The sequence below is a fragment of the Ostrea edulis genome, chromosome 2 (assembly GCF_947568905.1).
Source record: "Ostrea edulis chromosome 2, xbOstEdul1.1, whole genome shotgun sequence".
Taxonomy (NCBI): Eukaryota; Metazoa; Mollusca; class Bivalvia; order Ostreida; family Ostreidae; genus Ostrea; species Ostrea edulis.
The window spans coordinates 71,612,464-71,629,825 of record NC_079165.1 but is presented as its reverse complement, the minus strand read 5'-3'; the positions used below and the strand labels follow the sequence as shown (position 1 = coordinate 71,629,825).

The window sequence follows — 17,362 nt, the reverse complement described above, 5'->3', positions numbered from 1 at the left end:
ACCCTAACTCCATTTGAAAATTTTACTGCAGCCGTTTTAGATCTAATGAATACATCACACATGCAGAGCGGCACATCCGGAAATTGTGACAACAATCTACAGGTACGAACTCCCCCTGAGAACATTTGCACCCCCGGAGAATGCACAGTGTATCAACAATATACAGGTTTGAAGTCCCCCAGAGAACATTTACATGTTCTCCTTGAACCTTTGCCATGGAATAAATCAATGAATTCTGTCGCGGGAAAGGTGTGATCATAAATGTTCTTGAGAATGTTTGTAATTCTTTCTACCACTGTTTCGTATGATCAAAGGCAAGTGTTTATCCAATATTGCACATAACTACCTTCTGGCCAACATCTAAATAACTTTTGTCAAGTAACTGATGGATAAAACATTGTAGTTAAACATTAAGGATTAGTGAGATTTTGATGACAGAACTTTGCTACCGGTATTTGAATTTCGTTCTCAGGAAGATGATTTGAAAAGATTTTTAAAATATCTTGTTATTGTATTTTTTATAAATATTTCAATTAATTCATTGGCTGTAGTATACATGTACTCAAAATGATTTCAATATTCCTTGGTACATGCATCACATACTTTCGCCCTTAACTTGATTCAGCAAAACTTTTTCATATTTCAAACATTTATTTATAAAGCAAAGGTACAGAAAGTACAAAAATGTAAAACAGGATTTCACAACATCACCCAAGGTATAACTAACAAACACCACAAAATTTGATTATCCACAAAACAACTTTTGCGCTGTGACAAGGTCTATGATAATATGGACTTTGACGGTTGAATATAAGAACAAGACAACTGAAACTAATCGTATGAAGTGTATTTTACATGTGGGATGATGAATGTTTCTTTCGCCATTTTCTTGTCACTAATCACAAATTCTACCAGAATTTATTGATAAATCGTTAATACTCGATGTTTGGACACTGAACATTCTGTGTGCGACACGGTTGATGAAAGTTCACTTGATTTCAAAGTATGAAGTCTGCTTGCAATTTTTCTTATAAGTTTCGACACCCAGTTTCCACTCTTCACAATATCAACATCAAGACCTTCTTCTTTCATCCATGCTGTGTCTCTCTGGAGGTCATACCCTGAAAAGATCATTTAAGTTACATTTAGTTCAATAATTTTGATATTAAAAATATAGATAGTATCTGCATGTATATTGATTATCCTCGGTACATTATACATATATTTGTTTTACATGATTCAGTTGTTTCATTGGATTTATAAAAATATATATTTATATCTATTCACCTGCTTTCAACAGTTTCTTCACGGTTTTTACACATTTGAGGTCCATGCTTTCAATAATGATAAATAAGGCGCTCTGACCCAATCGGTCCACGATATTAACGTCACTTCCGTGTTTAATTAAATACTGGGCGATGTTTGTTCTACACTCCTGGAGGGAAATTAAAAGCGCTGTCTTTCCTGTTGAATCTGTTTTATTTACGTCAGCTCCTACAATAGAAATACAATAGAGTGACCACTGTCCAGTTTGGTGATGTATAATATACTAAAAAACACACCTATTTTAAAGTATTCGGTACATAATGGCCGATATATATCATAAGATGTATTGTACCTGCTTTCACCAAAGCCTTGGCAATGTGGAAATCGTCCATGACAACAGCAATGATAAGAGGAGTTTGTTGAAATTTATTTTCTCTGTTTACATCGCAGTGTTCTAAAAATAATAATCATAGGTTAATTATGTCAGCAATTAGCATGTTATAAGGTTTGTAGTCGGACACTAATAAGATGTTATTGACGCCCATTGGTTATGGACATAAACAAGATATATATTCCAGGACTACAATTGACCGATTTATGGACAAAAACATTTTCCTTGTCCATAAAGTCGGGGGTGTGTAGCTGCTATATATTAACGACCGTGTTTACTGGTACATGGTTGTCTTCTACGGTCATTTGTTTACAATCAAACACTATCAACTGCGCATTCATTTTTTTCCGGTCCAGCTGACCATAAAAGCACATATATGTAATGGAAAAGAAAGATTTGAATAATGACATGATTTGTTACCAATATATACGATGTTATAACATTTGTGTCATTGTCATCATCAACAATCCTTGAAAACAAATCTGACTAATTGGACAGGAAAAGTTCTATAGTGTGAAACAGGTGATCAATGTTTCAAATATTCAAGTTATTTTTATTCAAAATTCCAGTCCCTTGTAAACAAGATAGTTAACATCCCAATCGTAACAAATATAGAATGACAGTCTGCAAACTTTAGACATTACTTTGTCAAATGTGCGACCCCGCCCTGTGGCGATATAACAATGACCTGTCTAGTCGACAACTTAAGCAATATTATTGTTTCTAAACTTTCATTACTTTTACAATCACGCTTGTCAACATCTGTCCAGAGTTAGACAGATAAGAAATTGATCGGTAGGAGTAACTTATGTCCGTAAAGAATTACCTATATATATATATATATATATATATATATATATATATATATATTGTATTTAAAGTACAAATGTGAGCAAACGTCATTCGACTGCTACAATCAATGTAGTTCTTGAATTTGTATTACGTAGGTTTTGTTTTGTGCTTGTGTGTGTGGTTGTGTGGGTTTTTTTTTTTTTTAAATGGTATTCTATGTAATGTTTATGACTAGACCTTACGCAAATTACGTTTGGATTAGAAAATATAATTTACATGATTAACGCACGAGGTTTAATTACTCAATATGACGCTTTGTACATCACCTGGAAAATTCCTTCAGCGTAAAAATTTGTGTACTACGATAAGTTTCTCTACCAAAACATTCCAACGCTCCTCTATTTTTCTTAAAGGACTATTGTATGACAGTCCTCCTCGATCATTTTTAGCTGATGATTTACATGTAGATGAGATATTAACACAGAATTTGTTTAGCAGCGTTGTTACTTACCTTCTCTTAGCAGATATTCCATCATTTCGTTGTTGCCATTCTCGATAACAATATGCAACAGGGGGTTCCCGTCGCAGTCACAGATGTTGGGGTCTATACCAGAGTCTAGGAAATTTACAAAAGCACGATAATCATTTTGGTAGACAGCATGAAGTATTCCCAGCCGCTCAGCAACACTAGAATGGTTAGAAAGCACTTCGTCATCGTTAAAGACGTCGTCATCTTCATCGGAATCGACCTCCAACCAATTGCTGTCCAGCTCCAGACATTGTACACCGGATCGTCTGCATTTTTTGGACGTTTCGTCTTTAAAATCTTTGCCCATGATGCTATCTTCTGCACTATTCAGAATTCCAAGATACAACTCACAAAATCGCTAATGTTGCCAATGTTTTTATCGTTACCCTTTCTAGAGGCTGAATGAAGTTCTCGTGCGTGTTACGGTATTAATATATTATATTTGCATAGACACGTGGTTTGTCAATAGATGCCCCTCCTACGACCTCCACATGGAGTAAGCCAAGCGTGATTGGATGAATTACCGCGTCAATGTGACCTTTCTTGATTAACAAAATACTCGATGCTTTTCCTATCAGACACGCATCGATAGATCTTGGGGAATTTCTGGGACTTGGAAGTACATACATTATGTTTATCTAGCGGAACATCATTATCATTGATATGTTGTCGGCCCCAATAATCATTATAAGGCAATGTATTATACACTTAAACTAATTAATTTTTAAACAATTAAACCTACATCATCGAACCATGGACCATTCTTTGGTTTAATTAGCTCAGTTTCTTTGTCGTTTCCTTTATCGTATTAATTATTTTCACTTTCGTTATACACGAAATACGATTTGCTGTACGAAGCAAATGTTGGATCAATGAACTCGGAACTAGAATTTCTACCAACGGCAAGTCAACATAAACATATTTCTAGGACGAAAAGTGAACCACACAAACACACAAGTACAAATATGTGCTCGTTTTATGTATTCACATATATAATGCATGTAGGAATGTAATGAATTTGAAGCAATAACAAAGATACAATGTTAGGGTACAATGTATGTACATGTATGTTACAATGCTTCAGACTTTCAAAAGATAATTTTAAATCTATGCTGTATAGTGCTTTGATTAAGCATGGCAAATGCCTCTTTGATTATCTGTAAGTCAGCGATGTTTATTCAGTCGGGGTTTTTTTCTTCATTTTTCAAAGTCATTTGTAGATTAAAATGCTTTTAAAGTCCTCTAATAGAGAACATAATTATTTGCTAGACTCCATTTGCGAATGGAATGTTCTTCCTCAAGGCAACTTTCATATTGAAATGATGAATGAGTTTACATCAAAGCTGATATTCTCTGGAAAGCAAATAATGATTTTTATAATTTACATAATGACCTTTTTGTTTGCTATTAAGAAACCCCCTGCTTATATCATGTACAATTTAGGTAAAACTTCATTGTATTTTATCATGAAAGAAATTCTACATGCAGTTTCTAGTATTCTATTGGTAGAGAATTAGGAATTTACATTAAACTATTCTAATTATGAATATTCGCCATAATTATATCTATAAAAATCTGTTTTGGTGAAATTTATTCTATTTGTGAATGAAATCGTAGTTTCAAGATGTTCTAAAGTGAAATACACCTAAATTACATTTCCGATTGGGGGGTATTTGATAAAATATGTAACTTTCGGTGTGATTTTTTCTCTCTATAATGTTAGTTTTTAATACGCATGAAAGTAGACGAAACACACAATATAAAGATTAACACTATCCCAGATATTTGTATGTATAAGCAACTTTGATTTTTTTCTGAACACGAGGGAAGAATTCACATTCATTCTTCCCAAATTACAATGTAAATGTGTTCAGCAAAAACAAGTACTTATTATTTTGAGAAATTACAACAGTTAAAACCAATTTAAGGAACAATACAAAATACTCCTCAGATAATTAATAAATCGGATATCCTCTAACTACACCGTCATGATCCCTATGTCATAACAACAAACTAGACTTAGTGTTCTACATATTCTGTTACAGATTTAGATATCATAATGTGTCGTTGTACGTGTGTGTGTGAATTCTATATATTGTGATTTTAAAAAGAGAAGGATAGCCCAGGATACGCATTATGGTTGACAATGGTTTGACACAGAAATATGTGTGTGTGATACAAAGCCCCAGTTACACTGCATGAAATTTGCCCGCCATCATTAAATCCATCAAGCAGACAATTTGGTATAGAATAGACAGATTTTATTTTTTAAGTGCCATCAGAAAGTTGAAATTGATTAATTTCTTTAAAATTAAAGTTGCAGTGTACTTTTGTTGTGGTTTACTTCAAGTGGTTTCACTCAAACCATAGTATCAGCTTCATGACGCACTATACATGCTTTCTGCAAATGATATAACCGTGATTTTATAGTTTGAAGTCCTTTGTTAAAAGTGTCTAGATTAACTTGCAAGCTGGAACTTTAAATCTATGTAATTGGTTTGGTTTTCCTTTTCTCACCAAATGGAACCTGTACATGTATCTAAAGTTAGCTTGTACTCCGGTGGACTGTACTCCAATAGCATACTATTACATCAACTTTAAGTATCAAACTACTATTTCGATTTCAATTCGTCCCTTTTCATCACTGAACTCCAAGATCAAATGTTAACATATATAACTACATGTACACAAATTAAGTCTCAAATGCATACAGTTGTATACAGATGTAACTTGAGTATGAAGGTTTTTATTAATGCATGATTTTATTCATGGAAGATATCATATAAAATTTTATTCAATTTTTCGCAAATGACAGATTTATTGACTGAGAAAAGCTGGTTAGATTTTGGTAGCAAGTTGCGTGAGATAAAAGTTACAGAGAGACGTTTGGGACATTTGATGGAGCCTTGCTATCTCTGTATTGTTCTTGATACCTTAGTAGTTTAAGTGGAGCTAACCATAAGATCAACATACATTAAAATCAAACATACAAGGAAATAAGAAAACAATACAAGTAGTCAACCTATTTTTGCAGAAGTACTTCTCCAGTTTTATACATTTTATCACATACATCATCAATGCTGTCTCGAGACATTTGTACAGCATTTGGCGTCTACTTTTGATAAATTACGAGAAAAAATGCCATTCAATATATCAACCTAAAGTTCTTTTCACCGCTTCCTTCATGTGACGTTTTGGGTGGGTTTTTTATCACGTAAATTTTAGTCAGACAATATACAGATTTCATTGTCCCCCTGAGTAAGAATGATACAATGACAGTGGATTAAGATATATATATATATATATATATATATATATATCTACATATCTACATATCTATACATGTATATATATCTGTGATTCTGTATTTCATAAAACAAATTTTCCCTTGGAACTTATTATCTTTTTTAAACTCTTTTTAATTTTGCAACAACAACAAATATCGCAATCGACGTTAAATAAAACAGTTGAAATAGTAGAGAAACTGTGTGTACTAGGATCCTTGCAAGTAGAAATGAAATGGAGGCGTATTTCAATTACGTCATATTCAAAGAAACAAACAATCGCGATCGACCTGACATTTTGCGTCATTCTCAAAATTCTTTTGTACATATCGTAAACATTTCTCAGCAAACCCGATCAATCATTGATCAAATCGATTTATGATCCAGCTATTGATTGTTTACAAGAATAACAAATGGATGTATTGTTGTCTTAAACTATCATAGGTTATCATCTCAATTGTGTTTGATGACGAATATAAATCCTGTTGACAGAATTACGATGTTGCTGTATTTTTTAAAATGTTAATGTACCTTATTGTCAGATGAGGGTCAATTCATTACAAATTTGAATCTGGTTGAATGTAATATGGAAAAAAAAGTTACACCTTTAGGGAAACAGACCAGTTTTCAAATAAACGGAACACACGGAGGACCATTTAAATAAACGGAACACACGGAGGACCATTTAAATAAACGGAACACACGGAGGACCATTTAAATAAACGGAACACACGGAGGACCATTTTTTAAAGAAAGAATTTATATATGATTCAGGTAAATATTCACATCGATCATGGAATGACAAATAGCGCATAAATGCGTTGAGTTTTCCCAGACGGTGATGAGAGTTAAAACTTGGTCTAACTCCCTTTTACGTATGAAATTTAAATTACTATAGGTCAGAGGTGGATTTAAGGGGGGCGTAACCGCCCCCCCCCCCCTTAAATTTTTTCAAATCTAATGTAAATCGTGGTATCTTTTTTAGTAAAATGTACTAAACGATAAAAAAATCAATAATTTCTTCCACTCCCGGAGAAATAAATGACAAAATCTTTTGATTTCTTGAATTGCTTTATTGGGAGAACTTATTTTTTTCCAAAAACCCTTAAAATTTGCGTCATTATATTAATTTCTCCTTATAAAAAATGATAGAAAATAGTACGAATGACCAGATAGGAGATATATTTCAAGCAGTATAAAATCTGTAAAATCCAGGACCTTACGGGGGCTTCGTCCCCTGGGCCTACACCAGGGCTTCGCCCTGGACACAATGGGGGCCTCAGCGCGGCCCCCAGACCCCCTGTCTCATAAAGTGGCGCCCCCGTAACCGCCTGCATGTGGAGTTTCTTTCCTGGATCCGCGCCCTGCTATAGGTACATGAAGAATATTTTTGAAAAAATCCAGAAAATGAAGATTTAAAAAGTATATCAAAGGGTACATGAAATATTTCAAAAGACAGGATGAGTAGGATAGATCGGTTACTAAAATGCATGCTGATTTTGACAGATAGGGTTCTAGAGTTGGATCTAATTTCTACGCTGTATAATTGTATTAATAAAAAAAAAATTTGACTATTGACACTTTGACAGTTAGAAACAATGTGTATATAATGACTTTTAAGGCTTCATAGTTGCATCTGATGACTGATTGACTGTGTTTCGTTGCATCTCATGATTGATTGATTATTTGCTGTTTTCCGCCACACTCGACAATTTTTCAGCTATCTGGTGGCGCCCAGTTCTTAGTGGAGGTGAGAATCCAAATACATTGTGTATATATGGGAAGAGAATCCAAATACATTGTGTATATATGGGAAGAGTCCACCGACCTCCCGCAAGTAAACTGGGAAACTTTTGCACTTACCGACGCGAGCGGGATTCGAACCTGCGCCTACCAGAGGTGAGAGGCCGTGTGATATTGAGCGCGATGCTCTAACCACTTGGCCACGGATCCACCACCACACACACCCCCACCCCACCCTCCCCACCCTGTATCTCATGAAAATTTGAACAGACACCAAATACATTTATAAATATGGTGCATGCTTTCTATACTTTTATAGTTTCTTCGTCAAAAGTCTTTCCGAGGGAGTATTGCCGTATTCACCAAGGCAAACACTTGACACCGTTACTGCCTGATGCTCATGGTTACATGTATTTGCTATTACAGTGGTGTTCATATCATTATTCACTCAGCAACCCAGCAATGAAGAAAACACCTACCAATATGAAACAAACAGCTATGATAAGTTATACTTTTTAATCAAACCCCAGTCTTTGTTTTTCCAATTACTACTTTACTATGCAACTATCTGCATCTCTTTTCATAAACATCTTTATTTGACCCTCCTGCTAATTAGTCACAACTTTTCTTGAAATGAACTCAACTGCATTTAATATCATAGGCACATTCAACAGATCAGAAGATAAAGAAGACATGGACATCTATTATGTATATATGTTATATTTCAAACAGATATGATGTAGGCACAGAAAGAACCCACTGTAAATGTACTTTTAGACACTATATTTACAAAGTACAAATTTAACAGGTTCGGACTTATCCTCACATTTTCTAAGTAAAGCTTAAATATTTCGAAATCAATATACTCATCTTTAAAATAACTACATGTATATTTAATTATTGATCTTAAAGCAAAGATATTTACATTAGATATTATACTATATGAGATATGCGTAATTGAATATTATTTTGGCGCTCACTAGTAATATTCTGCGCATATGACCCTAAAAGACTTGTGATTTAAGATTATCATCACCAGGTGCACGCTTCCATATATTCTGACACCACAACAAAGCCCATTTCTCGGTCGAACATCCTCCCACAACAACATTAACGGAGACCTCAGCTGACGGTTAACCATTGCTTGTGTGCAAGTAAGGCAATGAAAAGTACATAAAGACAACAAGTTTGCGATCTCTCCATCGATAAAACTAGGCTATATAAAAGTACACAGGACATTCCAATTTGCAGGTGCATTGTCATTGTCCGGAAGAGATAGTTGGATCCCACGCAAATACATATAGGCTATGTAAAGACCGTCCGTGTTTGCCACGTCGACATGCTTTTAGCCTTGTGATTTTGTATACAAGTTCCTTAGACCACGATAGTTACTATGAATATCATTTTCCATAACGTTATATGGAATAAAGAAAGATGATCATGAATTCAGATCACAATTTTCCTGAACGCTATTTTTTATACTGAAACGTTTTAGGTCGCGTATGTTGACGGACAATTAATAGGATGGTTGTTGACTCATTTCTACATAGGGCACACTGGTTCTAACGAGTGCTGTTGTCTATGGAGAATAAACAAGCTGTTGTGTCACAAGGTTCAAATTAATGTTAACATTGTTTACTATTTTCACCTTAGGCCAAGATCATTTTCTAAGTTCAAGTTCATTTATTCGCTCAAACCACATTATACAATGTATATGGTATGCGGTATATACAAAATACATAATATACATGTAGTGAAAAAGTATTTACAAAATATGTTAAGGAGAATAGACTAACTCATAGATTTTTAGATAAACATACCGAGTTTTTAAAAAAAATTGTTTTAATCTTAATGGTTGACATAATTTCATGAAATTTAATAACATTAGGTCTTGTGTAGTTCCTACTCTGTAGGTACTCTTTCTGACAAAGCACTGCATTCTAATGTATAATGGAATTCGTCTGCAATTTATTATTCGTTACACAAAATCTTTCATTATATGAAATACTAATCCGTCTGCCAGTCTCCACTGAAAGCCGGTGATTTCAGAAGAATAGCTCTAAATTTTTAAGGCAATTTTTCTAAATATTTATAAGGTCCAAAGTCTTATCTTCTGTATGTTTTACCTGTAGATTAATTAAACATATTAATCGACCAGGTTGGAATAAATTGATCCCGAGTCTTTGTTTGACAGCATTTGTTATCTATATTTCATTTACGTTCTCTTGTTGATGCAATATACATAAATTTGAAAGTCCACACGTTTAAAATTCTATGAATACATTCAAACCAGGGTTTTTAGCAGCACGTTAAGATAGTGTACATACACAATTTTATAAAGTACATTTACAATTACAAGTCATAACCGGGCAATAATTCAGCCCAGAATGAAATTATTCCACTATAAACATAACATAAATTGTTTCACCATATACCATAAATGAGGGCGTGGAGCTTTTCAGCTGAAAAAATGTTTCACAAACTTTGAATGGATGCGCTCTTCAACTTGTGAATTTTCATACCCTATACTTCACATCCATAGATTAAAACTAGTAAAACGACTTTGTCAAACAGGTCAACTTGGAAGATTCAGCTTTACGAAAAGACTCTGATCTAGAAAATACAATACCAAGATGTTTGAATTCTTTAACATTTTCTATAACACCACCGTTGAAAGAAAAATACCTTTTCATCAACGGGCCCTTTGATAATATCAGATTTTGTTTTTGTTTTTATTAACATTAATGAAATCCCTGTGTACAGTGTATGGAAAATTCATTTAACCCACATTGTAAATCACCAGTAGATTCAGCCGTTATAAATGTATCATCTGCATATAGATTTGAAGTACAACATAAGTTCCTCCTCAATTGAATTAGTAACACTTTAAATTTATAGGCCAACTATGCATTTCTCTTCTAAAAGATATTCAAGATCGTTAATGTACAAAGCAAACAGAAAGGGATATGATTTCCCGCCCTGTCTTATTCCAACATTACATGTGAAAAAATCAGTCGACATGCCATTTATCTTAATCATTGATTTAATTCCAATATACATATTTATGATATTAGTAAATCATTTTCCCTCAATACTGTTTGTAGTTAACTAATTCCACAGACCACTTCTCAATTGTCAAATGCCTGTTTAACATCAATAAATGCACAGAATAATTTCTTATTTTTTACTTATACAAATGTAAGAGTGTAAAACTTATACGGTACCAATTTTGATGCACCAGATGCGCATTTCGACAAATAATGTTTCTCCAGTGATGCTCAACCGAAATGTTTGAAATCCGAAATAACAATGAAGTTTTAGAGCTATTTTAGGGGGAAACAGAGTGTCAAAAAAGTGGAGTCAAATTCGTCTAAGGATAAGAGCTATGCGTGAGGGAGATGATCCTTAATTTTGAAATGAATTTCTAAATTTTATAACAACAATTAAATATACATTCGTATTTTCAAGCTAGTAACGAAGTACTTAGCTACTGGGCTGTAGAGACCCTCGGGGACTAACAGTCTACCAGCAGAGGCCTCGACCCAGGGGTCATAATGTAAAAATAATGTGTGACAAAAACTGTAAAGAAACAATATGGTCTAATGTTGAATAGTTTTTCCTAAACCCAGTTTAATTTTCATTAATCAAATTAACTTCCTCAATGTATGCCTCCAGTCGACTATTTAAAATACATGTGAAAAGTTTACCAAGACAACTCAACAGAGTAATAGGACGGTAATTTACAGGTGATTTTGGGTTACCCTTATTTTCGTATATAGGTTTAACAACCTCAAGTAACCACTCATATCCATTTTATAGGATAAATAACCCCGGTGTATCAAGGTCATCCAGACGCTGTTTCTTTAATGGTGTAACCCGAAGCTATCCAATGCTCAGCAATAATCATAAACAAAAGGCCCATGGACCACTTCGCTCATCTGATTCACCTTGGACTTGTCATTGTTCAGCTGTTGTGATTTTTAAAAGATTTATTTAGTTGCGCTGACAAGAACAGGACAGACGGGCTCGAAAAATTATAAGTTCAAGAGGGGCATAACTCCCAGAAAAATTATTGAATCAAAATTTCTTGGAATATGCACATTTACACGGTGTGTTTTTATTAACTACATAGTTTCTCGAAATTCTGTTGAGCGGTCTCAGAGAAGTTGCGCTGACAAGAATAGGACAGACGGGCTCGTAATTCTAAGATCTAAAGGGACATAGCTCCCAGAAAAAATATTGAATCAGAATTTCTTGTGAATATGCACATCTACACAGTGTGTCCTTATTAACTACATTGTTTCATGAAATTCTGTTGAGCGATCTCAGAAAAGTTGTGCTGATAAGAAAGGGACTGACTGACGGACGGACTGGTAAAAACATTATAACCTCCGCAACTTCGTTGTGTGGGGTATAAAAATGAATTCACATAGCACAGATATGCCTCAACACCAGTATGACTAATATGATCTTCCTGTTCTGGAAAAAGACCAAGAGGTCACAAGGTCATTGATCATGGTATGATATGAAGACCTTGCCATACGAAAATTATGTACAAAATATGAATGGTCTATTTTAAATAGTTAAGGAGATATTAAAATGGTAATTTTTTATTAAAAGTATGTCAAACGTCCTGGTCAAGGTCAAGCTTCACAAAATAATAAGGTCCTACCATAAAGAACCTATATACAAAATTTGAAAGCCCTACCTTTAATAGTTCAGGAGATATTGAATATGTCAGATATTTTTTTAAAAGGTAGGTGAAAGGTTTATGTATGTATATATATATATATATATATATATATGTGTGTGTGTGTGTGTGTGTGTGTGTGTGTGTGTGTGTGTGTGTGTGTGTATATATATATATATATATATATATATACACTATGCTCAAACATAGTATGGGAACAGACAGAATAAACTCTTGTTTATATTCTATAACAAATATCGCATGAATTTTTGTTGTTTAAACTTGTTATAAATTCTTTAAGTATATAACAGTCGTCCACTTCTGCTTCATACGTAGATATATTATTGAAAGTAGACATTAACGGCAAACTGACAACTCAACTGTATGACAAACGGGATGATTTCAGCTTTTCCATCGTCAACTTCCCACATTTATGTAGCAATATTCCATTATCAGGCCAAAAGGTGGGTCCAGTATTTTCAAGAGGTATTAAATTGCCCAGAACCTGATGAACCTACTACTCCTGTACCTGCTGAGGAAGACCTGGAAATAGACCTCGAACCACCGACATTGGAGGAAGTTAAAAATTCTATAAAAAATCTTAAAAATGGGAAATCACCTGGCATTGACAACATCCATGCTGAGATGCTAAAATCAGATATTGTCACATCAGCAAACAAACTACTGAGCTTATTTGTATCCATCTGGGAAAACGAGACTATACCATCTGATTGGAGTAAAGGACTTATCGTAAAACTAGCAAAAAAGGGAGACCTCCAAATGTGTGATAACTGGAGAGGAATAACATTGCTCTCAGTCCCCAGTAAGGTATTCTGCAAAATTCTTCTCAGCAGAATAGATGAAGCTATTGATGATAAATTGAGAGAAGAACAAGCTGGGTTCAGAAGAGGAAGAGGTTGCATAGACCAGATTTTTGCCATTCGTAATATTATCGAACAATGTATTGAATGGAAAATGCCACTATACATCAACTATATTGACTTTAAGAAGGCATTTGACAGTGTGCATAGGGATACATTGTGGAAAATAGTTAGATCATATGGAATCCCAATGAAGATCTGTAACCTTATGCGAGCATTCTACCAAAACTTTGAATGCAGTGTCATATTAGGAAAGAACATCTCTGAGTCCTTTAGTGTCAAATCTGGAGTTAGACAAGGATGTATATTGTCACCTATCCTCTTCTTAATAGTCATTGATTGGATCCAAAGAAACAGCACAGCAGATAAGAAGAGAGGTATCCAGTGGACTATGTTCAGCAACCTAGAGGACCTAGACTTTGCAGACGACCTGACAGAGATCTCAGGGAACAAGACTCATCTACAAGAAAAAACAGATCAGCTGAACAAATTTGCCAAACAAACTGGTCTTAACATCAACACCAAAAAGACCAAGGTGATGACAATAAATGCTCCAGTGGAACCTGTGGTTTTAAATGGAGAACCGATAGAGGAGGTAGAGGACTTCACCTACCTAGGAAGCATACTTAGCAAGGACAACGGTGCCGGGAAAGACATAAAGGCAAGACTCAACAAAGCACGTGCAGCATTCGCCCAACTCCAAACCATCTGGAAATCAAACAGCTACAGTCTGAGGACCAAAGTCCAACTTTATAACAGCAATGTGAAATCAGTCCTCCTGTATGGGTCTGAATGCTGGCGTGTTATAGACAGTGACATAAAAAAAAATTGAGGCCTTCCACAACAGCTGCCTTAGAAAAATAAACAGAATCTTTTGGCCAAACAAAATCAGTAATAAAAACCTACACCAAAAGTGCAAAAGCAAGAACATCAGCGCAGAGATTAAACAAAGAAGAATGAGATGGCTTGGTCACGTAATGAGAATGCCCCAGAACAGGATTCCCAAAGTAGCTCTACACTGGACACCACCTGGAAAGAGGAAAAGAGGCAGACCACGTACCACCTGGAGGAGAACCGTAACATCAGAACTAGAGGAAATGGGCTACTCATGGGGACAGGCACAGTATATTGCCAAGGACAGAGGTAGATGGAAACAACTTGTTGAAGCCTTATGTCCCACCGGGGACGAAGAGGATAAGTAAGTAAGTATTCCATTATCACCTGCATATGGTGTTTATATATCTCAACTAATTCGATATGCAAGAGCTTGTTCTGGGTATAGTCAGTTTTTAAATCGAGGTAAGCTACTGACAAACAAGTTGATGGTACAGGGATTTCAACAGTCTCGATTGAAGTCAGCATTTCGCAAATTCTATGGTCGTTATAACGATCTAGTTCGTCAATACGACCTCGCATTGGGTCAAATGCTGTCTGACGTGTTTCATACCGATTGTTAAGCCGTTCTTGGCACACTGATTTTGACTGCGGATAACTCCGTTTACCTGATCAGGATATGGGGCTCACGGTGGGTGTGGCCGGTCAACAGGGGATGCTTACTCCTCCTAGGCACCTGATCCCACCTCTGGTGTGTCCAGGGGTCCATGTTTGCCCAACTATCTATTTTGTATTGCTTGTAGGAGTTATGAGATTGATCACTGTTCGTTATCTTCAACTTGCATTGAGTCTTTAAGAGATGAATATGTTGTTCATATAGATTTAGTAAGAATACATTACATTTCTTTAATCATATCTAATGCGTCTTTCATTCTCCTAAACTGCAAACAACCTTACTGACTCTTTAGTAAAGAAGGCGGCACTACAATTGTGTTCCCTGGAGATCGGGTTCTAGTCTTAGTGCGAGGTGGGTTTTTTTTTAAATATCTATATTAATTTCCTTTATCTCTCAACGGTCTAGGTTAAAGTAAAACAACCAGTTTGGGCAAATAACCATGATTCATATACATAGCAAAGTCAAAGCGTATGACAAAATAAGTACATAAAGCAAAACATAAAGCGAAATCATGGTTAACCTAATCTACTTCTACGGCATTATGTTATATAATAATTATAATAAATTAAAAAAAATGTATATAGTATTATAGACACATTGCAATAATTCCTTGTTTGGAACAATTATGGTACAAAAACTGCCTAGACTGCGTGACCTAGCTGATAAAGGTTGTGTGGCCTCTGCCCTTCATGAATTTTTCTAAAGTGACGCTTAACTAAAATTTGAAATGCTGAAGTAGGAAAAGTTATGAACGTTGATTGGATAATTAAATTGTTATGATTTGAAATAAGATAATTAATAAATATGATTGGTAGAAAGGAGGGGGTCCCCCTAGAGGGCGCAATCAATTGTCCCTATAGGGGGGTGTCCTAGATAGATCGAAATAGTAACACATGATACTAATAAAAGACAACATTTGATTGGTTGATAAATATAGACGATAGGCATACAGGTAACTCTCGAATTATCGCCACTCAATTCATCGCCATTTTCGTTATAACGCCGCATTTTTCTAGGAACATTTTTCCTGTTACTTAAAACTCTCGTTAAAACGCCAAATTCGTTATCGCCATTTGCCGCGGTGTTTTCATTACAAAAGTCTATTTCAACGTGTTAATTATCTCGATAAACCGCCATGGGTGCACGTGGTCAGTGAAGCAGTAAATTGGTCATTATCAATCTCGGGCGTACACCTGGACAGAAGGATCCCAGTAATTGTTGTATTGAATAAACAAGAACAATACTCGAGATGAACAATACTCAAGTTGTTTAAGAAAAGAAACACATTTCAATTTAGCTATGGCTTCGCCACGAAAGAGGGTCCTGTTAAATTTCGATGAGAAAAAGCAAATCATTACGTACCAAGGACATCATCAAAAATGTACCCATCAGGATATTGCAAATCATTTTTCTGTTTTATGGGGAAAGTCTATATAAAAAGAAGGACAGTGGGCAACATCTTAGCAGCAAAGGATTGCTCACTTACATAAGTATTGTAAATAGAGGAAAGATAACTTGCATATAAAAGAACAGTAACTCTATTTTTTCAAGATGGCAGTGATTCAATTCATCGCCAAATTCGTTATAATGCCATAATTTCATAAGAACAAAAGGTGGCGGTTTATCGAGAGTTGACTGTAGTTATCAAAAAAGCGGATGGGGCAGAGAAGTGTAAATTAATAATCATTAAATTAATTTAATAGTATATAGTGAAAATGCGATGTTTTCCCCCAGATTGTTCATGACCTCTAAACATCGAACAATCCAATTGATGGTATAATGGCAATAAACGGTAAGCTTCCAATACTGTAAAATTCACGGCCCCTATGTAGGGGAATCTGGTGCTAGGGCGTGACTCTTGTGTTCATTTAAAGAAAACGAATCATTTCTTCTTCTCCTAACGAGCATGCTTAGTAAAAATGAGCACAGAGCGAGTCTTTATGTGATACTTAAGTGAACGTTAAAGAAGTTTAAGAATTCGTGCAAAAGTATATGTAAATAACAATTCTATGTTATTTTAAACCGGTATCATTATATTGATATTTTTCGATGTGTATGTCATGCGATTGCTTATCCACGGTACACAACCTGAATGTAACTTTCTTTTTCCATTTCATGAATTAATGCATTTTGTCTAATTTATGAGAGGAAAATCGACATATCGAAATTCAATATGGTTGGTGGGTATCTGTGTCTCCTGTTTATCCTGTGCAAAGGAGAAATCTGAAGTAGCTCGACCCAGCGTCTGTTGTCAAATCATTCATTTCTCATGAATA

At 35.0% G+C, this 17,362-nt stretch overlaps 1 protein-coding gene across 1 annotated transcript; it reads right to left on the bottom strand.

Moving 5' to 3' along the window:
- Nucleotides 1–631: 631 nt before the first annotated feature.
- Nucleotides 632–3,406, bottom strand: LOC125682581 (putative ankyrin repeat protein RF_0381). Its single transcript, XM_048923232.2, has 4 exons — nt 2,961–3,406; nt 1,619–1,720; nt 1,288–1,494; nt 632–1,121 (listed from the first exon to the last, which is right to left on the bottom strand). Exons 1-4 carry the CDS (start codon nt 3,283–3,285, stop codon nt 919–921), a joined length of 837 nt encoding a protein of 278 aa, XP_048779189.2. The 5' UTR covers nt 3,286–3,406; the 3' UTR covers nt 632–918.
- Nucleotides 3,407–17,362: the final 13,956 nt, after the last annotated feature.

Bases quoted from the DNA above. Each gene is read 5' to 3' on its own strand.
- LOC125682581 (XM_048923232.2), bottom strand. From the start codon at position 3,285: ATGGGCAAAGATTTTAAAGACGAAACGTCCAAAAAATGCAGACGATCC. The intron at 1,495-1,618 runs GTACAATACATC...TTTCTATTGTAG, and splicing joins CAAGGCTTTGGTGAAAGCAG to GAGCTGACGTAAATAAAACA. The intron at 1,122-1,287 runs GTGAATAGATAT...TGATCTTTTCAG, and splicing joins GAAGAAACTGTTGAAAGCAG to GGTATGACCTCCAGAGAGAC.